The 15,445-nt window shown below is 37.2% G+C and overlaps 1 protein-coding gene across 12 annotated transcripts in view; it reads left to right on the forward strand.

The window, feature by feature from the left end:
• Positions 1-15,445, forward strand: part of KDM4C (lysine demethylase 4C) — a 259,501-nt gene that overhangs the window by 38,197 nt on the left and 205,859 nt on the right. For all 12 annotated transcript variants that reach the window (XM_065046062.1, XM_065046063.1, XM_065046064.1 and 9 more), the window contains one exon: positions 13,602-13,651. In XM_065046062.1, the coding sequence (XP_064902134.1) occupies positions 13,602-13,651 (50 nt within the window). The remainder of the gene's footprint in view (positions 1-13,601; positions 13,652-15,445) is intronic.

The following is a 15,445-nucleotide window of genomic DNA, read 5'->3' on the forward strand; positions in this document are numbered from 1 at the left end:
ATTCCATAAAACATTACTGATTATTTTTGAACCCGTACAAAAGATAAAGACCTATGTAACATCATGAGTTTAAACTAAGAAGGTGGTAGATTGGCCAGCTGTTGGTCATTGCTTTAAGTTTACCTGCTTTTCTTTGATAGTGGATCTCTTGTGTTTAGACAGAGATGGTAAACACCACCTCTTGTAGTAATGCAAGTCTGTGTTTTGAATGGATTAACTATATGTATATTTTAAAAAGCACTGCTTTGATAGAATTAAACTTACCAAGAAAGTCTTCTCAGCTATAAGAACAGTATCTTTGTTAAAAATAGATATAAGGACAGATAATTCCAAAACATTCTAAGATGACAGGACAAATTTCACTAAAACAATGATTGCATAAAATTTTTTTTGGTTCTTAGGAATATTCAGAGTGCTATTTAAAGAAGAATTTGCTGCATGTTTTAAAATTTCAAGTAGAAGAGACATTTTCTTAAACTCTGAAGTCTTAGACATAATGGATAGAAAATATTTTATTTAAGTATTTTGAAGAAGATATGAGTTGATAATATGAGAAATGCTTTTCTAATTTACAGGTGTTTGTTTACGCTTCTGAATTAACACATTGACCTCTTTGTCTTTAGAAGAAATAGGGGTGGATACGACTTCCTTTTCTGGACCACATGTTGTTAGGAAGTGCAACGCTAAAAAAAAAAAATTGACAGTTAAAGATTTATTTGTTACATGTGTGCTTTAGTGGAGGATGCTGCAATATTTTATGCTGATGCTGTTCCTTTATCAGTAAGATGTGTCTTATGCTAAAAAGATGTTAGTGTAGTATTTTCTTCAAAAAAATGGAAGATGAATTGAACCTTAGGATACAGATAGTAAAGATCTTGTCTGCTCTTAAAAAATTTAAACAAAGTTGACAAGTGTTTTCTTAGTGAAACCAAATACCCTGGCATGTGCAGGGGCACTACCTTTGTTGCAGGGCAACAACGAAGTCTGGCAGATGCTCTCTAATAACCCTCACCCTCCCCACAAAGGAAAGGGGAAAGGGAAGAGACTTATGGGTTGGAAAATTAAAACAGCTTTACTAATGAGTAATCCTAGTGATAAGAGAAATAATGCACAATAGACAAAAAGCAATGTTGAATTTCCGAAGTAGCTGTAGTACCTGTAGCCAGTCGAGGGCTGCTGAGGAGCTGGTGCTGTGCCAGCGGCTGTAGGGCAGACACCAGTAAGTTCTGGAGTGGAGTCCGTAGTAGACAGAAATTGTATTCAGAAATGCAAGAACTGGAATAAGGCTCAGAATGACAGGCAGAGTCCTCTTCAGAAGCCAGCCGTGAACAAAGAAAGCGAGATCCTTGTAAAGGCTCATTGGCAAGATCCTCATGTAAAGATGAGGGAACTGGGTCTCTTTAGTTTGGAGGAGACTGAGGGGTGACCTCATTCATGTTTACAAATATATAAAGGATGAGTGTCAAGAGGATGGAGCCAGGCTCTTCTTGGTGACAACCAATGATACGACAAGGGGTAATGGGTTCAAACTGAAACACAAGAGGTTCCACTTAAATTTGAGAAGAAACTTCTTCTCAGTGATGGTGACAGAGCACTGGAACAGGCTGCCCAGGGGGGTTGTGGAGTCTCCTATGCTGGAGACATTTAATACCTGTCTGGACACGTTCTTGTGTGACCTCATCTAGGTGTTTCTGCTCTGGCGGAGGGATTGGACTAGATGATCTTTTGTGGTCCCTTCCAATCCCTGAAATTCTATGATTCTGTGATCCTGGTGATCCTTCAGCTGTAAACGGAGTATGATGTGTATGGCATGGAATACCTTATTGGTCAGCTTGGGTCACCTGTCTGCCCCTCCTTGCTAGTATGATCCTTTTATGACCCCTCACATGTAGAACCTAAGAGATCTAGCAGCAGCCCTGCCTGCCATAGGAATAAAATATAAACATGAGCCTTTCTGCGTAGAATTCCTAGAGTTAGCTCAATAAAACTCAATAAAACTCTAAATATCAGGTATAACCAGCTCTGGAGTGGACTCTGAAAAACATGCAGCTAACTTCAGAAAAATGCAGTTACTTAAAAGAACTTAGCTGAACAGAAAATTCACTAAGAGAATTGGTCCTGTTTTACCAAAACCAGGACACATGTTTTTAAATTTTACTGGGTATGCATGTAGTTCTTCAAGACAGCCACATAGGTTGTAGGAAGAATTGAAGAATATGTTATTAAAAAGCATGATGCGCAGTGTGGTTTTTTTCTTAATTGTAAGAAGACCACCATTTCTACCTCAGAGCCGTGATGAGAACTTCTAGGCAGCAGCTAAATCTGACTGGTATGGCAGTCTGTAGAATTTGAAGCTTTCTCCATTATGTAGGCATAGATTAATTTCTTCTTATACTCTGTGCAATTTCACTTGCCTTCCTGGGCAAGATGTACACAAATAAGTTTATAGTTTTGTATTATCATAGAATCATGGAATAGTTTGGGTTGGAAGGGACCTTCAAAGGCCATCTAGTCCAACCCTCCTGCACTGAGCAGGGACATCTTCAACTAGATCAGGTTGCTCAGAGCCCCCTCCAGTCTGGCCTTGAATCTGTCCAGGGATGGGGCATCTACCAGCTCTCTGGGAAACCTGTGCCAGCGCTTCACCAACCTCATTGTAAAAAATTTCTTCTTCACGTCTAGCTTGAATCTCCTCTCTTTTAGTTTAAAACCGTTACCCCTTGTCCTGTTGTAACAGGCCTGCTAAAAAGTCTGTCCCAATCTTTCTTACAGGTTTCTTGTAAGTATTAAAAGGCCGCAATAAGGTCTCCCCAGAGCCTTCTCTTCTCCAGGCTGAAGGATGTTGTGGGGGACCAAGTCAAAGTCTTTACAGAAGTCCAGATAGATGACAGCTATAGCCCTTCTTTTGTCCACTGATGCAGTTACTCCATTTTAGAAGGCCACTGTGTTGTTCAGTCAGGTCTTGCTCCTGATGAAGCCATGCTGGCTGTCTTGCATCACCCCTCTGTCCTCCATGTCCCTTAGCACAGCTTCTAGGAGGATCTGTTCCATGATCTTCCCAGGCACAAATGTGAGGCTGACAGGTCGGTAGCTCCTGGGATTCTCCTTTCTACCCTTTTTAAAAATGGCTGTAATGTTTCCCTGTTTCCAGTCACCAGGGACTTCACCTGACTGCCATGACTTCTCAAATATCATGGAGAGTGGCTTTGCACCCACAGCAGCCAGTTCTTTCAAGACTCTGAGATGTGTTTCATCATGTCCCATTGTTTTGTATATGTTCACGTTCCTCAAGTGGTCACAAACCTGATAGTCTCTTACAGTGGGAGGTACTCTGCTCCTCCAGTCCCCGTCTTACGGTCTGTCTCCTCGAGAGGTGTCAGAAGGGAGTTTGCACATGAAGGCTGAGGCAAAGAAGTTGTTGAATACCTCAGCCTTCTCCTTGTCCATTGTCACCAGTTTACCAGTCTTGCTCATCGAGGGTGTACCCTTTCTTTGGCCTGCCTTTTCTGGCTGACACACCTGTAAAAACACTTCTTGTTTTTCTTTGCATCCCTTGCCAAGTTCAACTCCAGCTGTACCTTGGCCTTCCTCACCCCATCTCTGCACAACCCCATCTCTGCAGTGTCCCTGAACTCTTCTCTTGCCCTTCAGTTTGACCAGCAAGTCTCAACTCAGCCATGCCAGCCACTTGCCGTCTTTACCTGATTTCTTACACCTGGGGATCGAGAGCTGTTGTGCTCTATGCAATGTGTCCTTAAAGATTTGCCAGCTCTGTTCTGCTCCCTTGTCCCTGAAGAGCTGGAATTTGGCTTTCCTAAAATGCAGGGTCCTGACTTTACTCTTTGCCTGACCCACGTAGCTCAGGACTGTAAACTCCACACGTGCATGATCACTGCAGCCCAGGCCTCCAGTCTCGAGGTCAACAGCTCTCTTACACTGGTGACCATCAGGTCCAGAACTGCATCTCCCCCGGTAGGGCTGTCTATTACCTGGCTGAGATAGTTGTCCTCAGTGCCCTCCAGGAATCTCCTGGGTTGCCTACAGCTCGCTGTGCTACTTTTCCAGCAGATGTTGGGGTGGTTGAAGTCTCCCAGCAGGAGGAGAGCCTGTGACCACGATGCCTCCTGTAGCTGGAGTAAGAAGGCTTCATCAATAGTCTCCCCTGGACTGAATGGCCTGTAGTAGACACCAACCACAAGGTTTCCTTTGTTGCCTCAGTCTCTGATTCTTATCCATGAGCTTTCTACGTACTCGTGGCTTTTCTTCAGAGACAGCTCTTCACACTCCACACCTCTGTTGATGTAGAGGGCAACGCGTCCACCCTTCCTTCCCTGCCTGTCCCTTCTGAACAGCCTGTGGCTGTCAATTACCTCTCTCCAGTCATGGGATCTGTTCCACCAAGTTTCTGTAATGGCCACTAGGTTGTAACCTTCTAGCAGCGTGGTGGCTTCCAGCTCATCCTGTATGTTGCCCACGCCTGTGAGTCACAGCTTCATTGCCACCCACATAGGAGAGCAGTAATGGGTGTAGTCCAAGGGCTGCACCAGGCTAGGAGGTTTCCCAGTGATGTGTGTAACCTGGGCCCCAGGAAGGCAGCAGACGTCTGTAAGAGCAGGGTCTGTCCAGCACATTGGACCCTCTGTTCCCCTCAGAAGGAAGTCCTCTACAGCTGTAACCTGTCGTTTCTTCCTTGTTGAGGTGGTTGTCATACAGGGGGGATATCAGTATTGATTCCTCCATTGACTGCCTCTTGTGAAACACAAGGCAGAGTGTGTCTGATAGCCATTTGCAAAATGAGGACTATGGCTGTTTGTGTGTTTATATATGTATTTATTTGTGTAATACATGTTTGCTTTCTAGAGTATTTTTTGCTTGCAAAAAAGTGCTAATGAGAGGAAAAGGAATTAAAATCTCAGAAGCTCTGAAACAGAACAATGTGAGAGGAGAGAGGGATATGGTGAAGAAAGAGTTGCAGGAAAGGGGGTGGAGTCTATAACAATTATTTTCTGTCACGCAGAGTATTTACTTCACCTTTGCATGTTTTTTCTGAGGTGAAAGAAGTCTTGAAGATGATACCTTCTCTTACGTCACAGTTTCTTAGAAAAAAAGTCTTATTACCAGGAAGAACCACTGGTGTGATTGATGGTATAATTTATTAATTTAGCTTGTTCTTGATGTGTTTCATAACAGTCTCTGTGAACTACTTATTAGTATTAGAAATTTATTCTCTTTGCTATTTGTTGTTAAATATTTTCTTGTATTGCAATTATTATTTCAGGGGTTTAGGCCCTGACTAAAGGAATTTGTTTTTGTTTTGTATAATAATTGGAGGATTTTTGTTGTGAAGATATTTATCTTCTCTTGGAAATTAATGCCTGGCATAAGACAGATTTTATTTAATAGTACAAATGCTATGCTATTAGATGTATTTTAGATCCAGGGGTAAAATACAGATAATGCTTTAATTTACATTATAAATTTATAAAGGAAAAAAACTAAGATATTTACATCTTGGAAAATAATTCAGGGTTAAATGAGTATCTGAAGGCAGGGTTACTCATTTTGCTGTTTACCTGATGCATGAAAAACAGTGGTGTTGATAGAATTTTTTTAAGTGTTAAGATGATGTAAATCTTCTTGAAGAATATTAATATTTAATACGTAAAAGTATATATTAAGCAGGCCCAAAGGAATTATTTTCATTGCACTGTTGATATTTTAAGTATAATAATAACTGAACCTTTTATTAAATTTCAGAGAAAACTAACAATATGTAGAGACTATATGTAATACTTTAGAAAGTAAATTTTAAAAATTGTGCTCATTTTGTTCACATTTTATATCTGATGGAGGAGGTCTGAATTATTTTCTGCATAAAGAACCAGTGTTTTTACTTTCTCTTCAAAGGGGCACAGTATAAACAGGCAGTATAATACAAACATAACTTACTTACGAATATTTGATGCTTTCTGTGTAATTCCTTCCTGTCTTCATTTCCTAGCTCTTCTGAACAGTCTGGAAATGACAAGGAACAATAATTATGTTAAAAAACCCTCCTGTTACTAATATATCATAAGTCACAACATGCCTTGCAGGGTCAATCACTCATACAATAAAGAGAAATATATTCTACAGGGAAAGAAGATGGTTCATTCTTTGTGATAATGTCAAGACAAAGAGATCAGATTTTTGGTGAGAGAATGCTCAGACAGCCAAAATTAGATGGATTGGGAGAGTGAGACTGGACCTGGCAGTTTATTTAGGTTGTAAGATAACTAGGGTGAAATGGATCTATCAACATAAAGCTGGTGATTTAGGAATTCAGTGGTTACAGGATGGTGAGAAATCTTATCACCAGATTGCCTAAATTTTTTTGCCATGGTAAGTTTACTGTTACTTTTGTTTGCCGTGGCTAAAAGCTGTTTTTATGGATTTGCCAGTGTAGAACGTGTACCCATTTGTCTTCCTTGATGAAGTGGAAAAATGAGGAGATATAGTTAGATGTTCAGCAGGGGTTGTGGAAGTCTTTAAAATATGATTTCATGTGAAAGTTTACACATTTTGAATTCCAGTAGCAGAGGAAATACTAATCAGTTATGAGCATGGTGGGTTAAAAATGGGTGATGTTCTGATATTGGTATTAGGCAAAATTACAGACAAAAAAGGTGAAGAAGGTAGAGCATACTTAGAATTGTGCTAACATTGTATAATTTAAGAACAAACATGTAAAGTGAATGGGTTAAAAGTGACTCAGCCAGGTCCTGACAGGGTCTTCTGTGATAGCATTATTAGGACTTCCATTGTGAAAAGCAGCTCACACAAAGAGTGGTCAAATTTTTTCAGAGTTCGACATGAGTGTAAGAGTATTGCTGCCTTTGCACAGGTTATGCATTCCAGTTGCAGAACTGACATATTTCCTAGTTATGTTCTATGTCTAGGAAAAATAACAGATATAGAAATTTATGGTGAAGTCCAAACTTTTCATGTGAGAAGAGAATGTTCCCCATAAGATGGGAGGACTTTACTGAGAAAGACATGAGAAGCAGAACAAAAGGAGAGATTCTGTTCTGCAAGATCTTTGGCTGTGAGACAGAATGAATTTAATTCTTTGTATTCTCAAAAAGACCCCACCCAAGAAACCAAATCTATGTAGTTATGTCCTTTGTTTAGAATATTAGTAGATGTTAGGACTGGTATAGTTTTCTTTTGTCTCCCTCATTACTAACTTTGGATAATATGAATGTATGTATTGTAATAATATTGTATATTTCACTGCTTCTGATGTATTTCCATATAGACTTTTCCCCCATATTGATGCCTACATTGGGTTTGGGTGGTGAAGTGTCTGTGGAGGTTCTCCTTTGAAGAAGTTTCCTGCTCATTTAAATCTTACTTTTCTTCAAAGCCCAAATGTCTAGCATTTCTGAAAATGTTATCTGTGGGATTTTTCCAACCGTATGGGATACTTTCCTGACAACTGCTGAACTTTGAAGGATTGTGAGAATTCTTTTTAATATGGAACTTCAGTTTTTTATTCTTACCAGAATTAACAGTAGGGATTATTGTAAAAAGATTCTTTTGCAAAATATAAGGAGTCTATAGACAAAAGTAAGGGGAGAGGATTTTTTGCAGTTCTTATGGGCAAAGCATTAATTATGTGGGGAAAAAAAAAGAAGAGCTGTTTGTTACTTGTGTATAGTTGGTGACTTATGAAGTTTTCTGTAAAAGTTATGCATTCTGATGTGTGGTCTGGGGCTGTAGTCTGTGGTATAGGGAGAGTATGGAGAAGACAGAGCTAAACTCTTATCAGTGATGCATTGACACAACAAACGAAAGATAGCAGTAATCACAACTTGCAACAAGGGACACTTCAGTTTGGTACAAGGAAAGATTAATTCAAAATTACATCGGTGGATTAGGGAGGGTGATGAGTCTTCATCTTTGGAAATTTTCAATGCCCGAGTGTATGTTGCCATGTGCAAACTGATCTAACTTTGAGGTTAGCAATATGTTGATCAGGAAATTGGGCCAGATGACATTCAGGTTTCTTCCAGCCTAAAATTCTCTATCTTTCTGTGATACTGAATTTAAAGAAGGTGGTGCTCAAAGTTACTTTGATAATTAATGGCGTGACTTGAGACCCAATTCTGAATCAAGTTTTGCTTTTCTGCTGAATTTCAAACCTGTGGGTAAAGTTGCTTGCAATTAATTTGCAACCATTTCTGCTGCTGGTTCTTCCTAGTTTCTATCTACTTACATATTTTTAACCAACGTTTTTCTTATTCTGCATCCTGAGAAATAAAGCTCTTGCAAATACAGGGTTAGAGAAAACGAGGACTGTCTCTACCCCATTCATACAACGGGTGCATTGACAAAGAAAGCAACAGTGAAGTCTTGTAAGGTGGCTGGTAAACATCTTTCCACTCTCACTTTGAAGGTCAAGAAGCAGCTATGTTCTTCTCTTTGACAACAAGGTTTTGCACTGCAACAGTTGGTAGCAGTTGTTGGGTATTGGAATAAGTTATTAGTTTGTTTTGTATAAGCTATAGGAGTATGATATAGGTAACCATTTACTTTATAACTCTGCAGTTTGTAAGCTAGAGAAGGAAGTTTTCAGAAGCTAATGACCAATCTCCTGAGCTACCTTGTCTGCTGATCTGTGGGTTTTGATGGTTTTAGTGATGGAAGGAACAGATTACTTTGTATTTCACCTTTGTAGCTTCAGTAGAGCTACCCTAGTAATGATTCTATAGTACAAAACGTAACTTTGGCTCTTATGTCTAGAGCCATGTTATTAATGTGACACAGATTCCTATAATCGCTTCCTGAGGCATAGACAGAAAGATCACTATAAAATTTAAGAAATCTGACTAAATTTTTATACCTCTATTGATTGTTACAATAAAGTTCTTGTAACTGTGTAGTTTTTTGTGTTCTTTGATAACCTTACTGTGCAAGCTTATATCACTTTGTGATTTTACATTCATTCATAGCTTTGTTTTCATTTTATTAAAATTCTAGTGTCATTAAATTTATCAATAACTTTAAATGCTTTGCAGGTCAAAAAAAGCATCTGTTGAAGTTTAACTTCATGAGCTGCTTTACCTTATCTGTCTTGTGGACAAATCAAATTGTACTCAGTGTCTTTCTTTTATTTTCATCTTGGACATTAGAGGAGTGCAAGGCAACTCAGCTGTGAAAGTCAGGATGTGACTGACAGTTCACAGAATTTTGTGCTGACCTGTAGAATATTGTACTGACTCACGGGAAGTCTCTTTTACTAGCTAACTCGATATATTTTTAATAACAAATACAGGTTTAGTTTTCTGTTCTTGGAAGCTAGGGACTTGTCATCACATAGTCGTAATTCTGGGTTGCTCTTGCAACCTGCGTTTTCCATCTTGGGAGTGATGTCAAGGCATGCTTGGAAAAAGAAAAACAATTTTGAGGTCTTTCTATTAATTTATATATTAGTATCATTTAGTTCTACTACTTTTCTTGCTGTGAAAGGGAAGTTAACTTTCTGTGGATACAGACTAAAGTAAAAGCACATGACTCATTCTAGAGGGATACCCTTGTTTGTTATACAATGACAGCTATGCAATTCACAGAATATGTTGCAGGTATTTATGTTTTTTGGCATTCTTTGCAGCTGATGAAGACAAAAGGTCATTTTTTCTCTTTTTAACAGTTTCTCTGAGGACTTGGACTTAGTTTCCATTTTAAATATGTTCTTAAACCAAGTTTTTAATGTTGGAACAGTCTTGGTGATAGAAACTTTTTCTAGAATTCGAAGGGATGCTGATGAGTGAAGAACACTTAATAGTATAAGTCAGGGTGAAAACTTGCAAGTCTAAAGCAATGCTGCTTAAAACTGCATTAATTAAAATGTTGGCTAAGGTTTTCTGATTTTTTTAAAATTTATTCGAACACTACATAATGAAAAGTGGGTATTAGTCATGGCCAATATACAGTCATGTCTCTGTTTAATTAAAGGCAGAATAGAGAGAATCATAGGTACACATTAAATCTATGCAGTGGATTGAAGAGAAATGAAAGGCCTACTTCAGATACAAATAAAAATTAGGATCACTGTTTTTATTTTTAGCTGTGATAGTAGATTTTGTAAGATGCTTTTAAAAATTACATGTAAAATATTGTTTCAGAAAACACAGTTGTAATACTTAGTGATATGCTGCATTTAATTTTTCTAAAGAAATAATCTTAGTATCTTAAAAACAAGATAATACAGTTTTTAATGTGAAGTTACAGAAAGTTAGAGAAGCTTCAATACTATATTATTAAAGTTTGGATTAAATTGATATATTTAATATATATAAAATGTTAAAAGTAGCAATGATTTTTGATACGTTATTGTCAATCAACATTCATAATTATTTGAAAACATTTTAATTACATACAATTGCATTTGTTGAATTTTAATTGCATTATTTAGGTGATTTACATGTACTATGAAGTTATTGCAGAAATTCTGGTTGGTTTGTGAGCTGTTTTCTGGCTCCTTGGAGATTTTTCTTGATAAAGTCCAGGAGAACCATTTCAGAGAGTGGAGCAAAAAAAAAAAGTGATAATTTCTTCCCTGATATTACAGATATTTTACTCTTGAAAACGTGAAGTACTTGTTGCGTTACTCTTGAAGGACTTTGTATCTCTGGGCTGAAAGTGCTTTGTTTCATTCCCGTCTTTGTAAGAAGGCTTCATGGCTTCTAGTGTGAAAATTTTTGTCTCTCTCACTTCATTTAAATTACTTTATTCCTGGCTATGTAGAAATTACAGCTGATCAATTTAACGATATGGTACTGCCTTGTTCTTTATTATTTTGCAGATTCTGAAGAAGATATTGTGATATAAAGCTAGAATTGCTTAAATAATGTATGCATTTTTATAAAATTAAGAAGCAACTGCAGATCAGTAGGGTATCTGTTTTATGAAAACCTGGCTCAGCAAAGGGCCTTAAAATAATGAACTGCGATACCATGCTTTACTTATATCAGTAAATACTCATACTGCTCATCCTAGAAAGCATTTCAGAATGCTGAATTAGGCTCTAAGCTTCTGTGTACTGTAGATGGGTAAAGCTAGGTGCTTCCTAATGAAGTTGCAGCAAGCGTGTTGAATTGGGGAACTGTCAGGTCTACCCAGTAGTCAGGTCTAAAAAGAGGGGGATGTTTGAAATTTTTATGCATGTTAATGTCACAAATGGTCCAAATATGTAATCCCAAGCTATATACAATGATTTTACTAGTAACTGAACTAAAATGGGCTTTTCCAACTTGAAATTGGAAACCTTGGCTTTTTAACATTTCTAGTATGCAGATATGGGAAAGAAACAAAGAGGACTGAATAAATAAATCAATTTAAAACCTAATTATTTAAAATTCAGCTACTGTAGTAACATTTTGTTTTGTGCATTTTAACCCAGAACCACATTAATATAGTGATATTTCTGATCAAAATTGTTTTTGCCATTTTTTCCATGTTAATTTTCTTGTTGGATATCCAAGAGCTTTGACTAGTTTGTTTTTCGTGACCTACACTCATTATTGAAATAATCAAATGGTTATACCTTATACTGTAATCAGGAAAGGGAAAGAACATTAAAGTGATAAAAAATACCATATTATTTCTCTTTGTAAAATGATTCTAGCAATGAACACTTCAGCTTTTATCTGTCTTTTCAGAATTTTTAACAAGTTTGTATTCCTGAACTAACAAAATGTAGTTAGCATCAACATTTCCCTTTGTATCTGTTCTTCCCTTTTTATCTATTTGTTTGTTTGTTATCCAAGAAACATGCTCTTTGCGACTTAGTGATTTAGCATTTAATGTCCACTACATTTACTTTTAAAGAGAGCTTGACTTAGTCTTAAAATATGAAAAGTCCAAACATTAGTGGCTGTTTGGTAATGTAGCTAAAAGGAGGCTGGACAAAAGATGATGAAAAATACATGTCTAAAAGCTTTTAACAGTGCCCGATGTTCTCATATGAGCTAACTATTGATATGTAGAGTGAATACTTTTTCTCTGACTTACTGGTCTGAGTTTGGGAGGTATTTTTTTTTTTAATGTTCTGTACAGTAGACCAATGATCCCATTCATGTCACTGTAGTTTGATTGGTATCCAGGGCAGGTGCACATCTGTTAAAAAAGCTCAGTTTTCTGATAAATTGTGTTAGGAACCAACCATAAAGGGCCTAGACAGTAACTTTGGAGCTCCTCATGTCTGATACTATAAAGATGGTCTCCTTTCCTGGTCCCTTTCTCAGCTGTGAAAAAAGAGCAATAAAGGATTGAGGAGTAGATGTTTTCACAGACCTCAAATGAAGACAATGATGAAAAGCACCGAATTATATTGAATGAATTATTGCATAGTCATTTTTGATTAGCTAAATAAATAGCTATAGCCCAGTTATATCATGTAATGTCTTGTCTTTCCGAGAGACTTATTGGGAGATCAGTCTCTTTTTGTTTGATACTATCTGGAGTGGGTTGTCAGTAGGCATGGGTTTCACTACAGTTCACCTTAGAGCGCTGACGTCTGCGGTGGTGGGCCTTGCTTCTGTGCAGCAGTTTCAATTGTAGTAAAATTGTGTGGATGCAAATGAGAGCTTGAGGTGATGGGATTTTTATTTCTTGTGCAAAATGGGGGCCCTAGGGTCCTTCACTTGTTTTTTTCTGAGTGAATTTTCAGAGGACATGAATGAAATGTGTTTTCACAGTGTAGTAAAAGAAAAAAGCTTTATGTTGACTTAGTTTGAAATGTGGATTTGGACTATGTTGTACAGCTGAATATGCATTTTCTCCTTTTCTGAACCGTATTTTTTTAATAGAGAATAATCAATCCAAAGTTATTGCAACATTGAACTGAAATGAAAGCCTATTATATCACATATTGAAGCAGTTAAAGTCAGTAACAAAGCCTAATTAATACATACGGTATATCTTTGAAGTACAGTAAATATATAAATAACTGTTCAAAAAAGCAGAATAAAATTACAGCTTTTCAATAATCTTTGATGTACTAGCTGTAATAAACATTAAAAATAACATGAGGTTAATTCCAGCTCTTCTGCATTGTTAACTGGCTTGTTGCAGATAGCACAGGAAATCTTAAATTATTTATTGCCTTGGCTAGAAGAAAAAGTTTTTTTTAATGCTTACTTTTTTTCTGTTGAACTCTTGTGAAGCACAGTAAAAATAAAGGAAATGAAACCTGTGTAAGTTAGACTACTTATTTTATGTGTTTTTATTTCATTTGGAAAATGAAAGTGTCTGTATCTTTTTTAATTGGAGTGGTGTAATCGTGATCAAATATTGTCAGTATGCATGCTTTTTAATAGTGAATGTAACATTTTTGAATTATGTGTTATAATATTTACACCAGAAATAAGCTAATTTTTTTTCTCAAAAAACCCCTGTCTGTATTATTTCCTCAGAAATGGGTATATTCTTCCTGTATATTTTTTCAGTCTTTCATCTTTTTGGTTTCTGTATTTTTAGATATTCATCAGACGTGAATCATGGCTTGTGCTGTTACTATGTCTTTAAGCATTTCATCCTTTTCTTTATGTGAATTTTAGGTATGCCATTCCTCCGGAGCACGGGAAGCGGCTTGAAAGACTAGCTCAAGGTAATGTTTTCAGTATTTCCATATGTAAGATGTTTGAAGGACAAACCTCCAGCAAACTGGAAAACATTGTCCTTGACTTACCTACTGTGTTTTATTACTTAATGCTGTGTGACTTTTATCTGTCTGTGGTATGATTGCAAACAAGGAACACTTTTTAGTACTCTGAAGAATTCTTAAAAAACTTTTCTTTTTAGGACTTTATTTTGTAATGGTGTTTTTAGCTTGGTGAAGCTTATGAAAATGAGCCTTAGTATTTTATTGGTTTTGTTCATTAGATTTTCATTGCTAGTGTCTTCGTTTTTATCAGTAACTTTTGAATCTTAACTACTTAGCCAAATTTGATGCAAAGAAATATTGAAAAGAACTGAGTCTCCAGAAGTTTCAGAGACCTGGTTATTACCTCTGGGACAGGGTAAGCAGACAAAATGTTCCAACGCTAAATCTTATTTCATAGCAGCCTGCTGACCAGCCAGAGCATATCCTGACATTTGCCCTCCTCCAGAGGTGCAAGGAAGACCTGTTGAGAATCATAGAATCATCTTGGTTGGAAGAGACCCTCAGGATCACCGAGTCCAACCATAACCTGACTCTAGCATTAAACCCTAAGAACCTCGTCTAAACACCTTTTAAACACCTCCAGGGATGGTGTTTAAACACCTTCCTTGGGCAGGCTGTTCCAATGACTGACAACCCCTTCTGGGAAGAATTCAGCAAATGATATTGTTGTAAGGTTGATATCTAAGGGATAAAAATCACTAGTCTATAGGAAAATTCTCACACAGTAGTTTGTTTTATATTCAATAGCACTCTCTTTTTGTTCCTAGATTGAGAGTGCAGATTCTGAACATGGGAATAATTAGGCATGTTTCTTGGCCTGGCAGCCCATGTTTTATAGCTTGCTGTTAACCATGTTATATAAGGAATGTCATTGAAAGTTGAAAATTAGATATTGTGTATCAGGATCAAATTCTGGAAATTTTTGTACTTTTCATATCAATTTTATGTGCATGACTGTTTTTCTGAGCTATTTTTAAACTATTGCTGAGAACAGTCAGATGGCGTGTATCACTGAACTGTGAAAGTAATCTCTAACTTTTCAATCTGAATAAGTGTCAAATAAAGGAAAGAAGGTATGATAAAGACCTGTGATGACTGGCATGGAAAAGATGACTAAAGAAGGATTGTTCACTGAGTCTTCCACTACAGCTAGAGACTCTGAATGAAGAGTCTTAGCAGGTTCAGAACAAATGGATGGAGATGATTCCTTTCACAGCATGAGCTCCTCACCATCTGTGGTGGATTCAGAAATTTTTCTTGGATTCATGGGGAGACTGGATGACACTGGCAAAGAAATCTGTTAGAGGAGCATAGAAACTTCATCTGGCTTTGGAAGTCTTGGAACAGCAGCTTGTCGGTAATATGTTACTCAGGGGAAGCAAAGATTTCGTGCTGTATTTAAACACTTCTCTGCACATCCACTTTTGACATTTGCTGGGAACAAAGTCTTCGGGTAGACAGACTTTTCTTTTGATGTGATATGGCTGTTCTGGCTTTTATGCTAGATTTCAGATTGGTTATAACTGTGCTGCATTTTAAAACTATTCCGGTTCAAAGGTACTGTAATAAGTGTTTAGCCAAACTTTTTTTTTTTTTTTTTTTTTTGAGAATGAGGCAAGAGAACGGCAGCTTCAGCAACGGTCATTTCACTCATTTCTAAAAATTAAGTGGGATTTTGTCATGTCATTGTTTGCTGCGGGCTAAAGAAAGCCTTCACATTTTTCTTTGACATACCCT

Source organism: Columba livia, chromosome Z (genome assembly GCF_036013475.1).
Source record: "Columba livia isolate bColLiv1 breed racing homer chromosome Z, bColLiv1.pat.W.v2, whole genome shotgun sequence".
In the NCBI taxonomy this organism is placed as follows: domain Eukaryota; kingdom Metazoa; phylum Chordata; class Aves; order Columbiformes; family Columbidae; genus Columba; species Columba livia.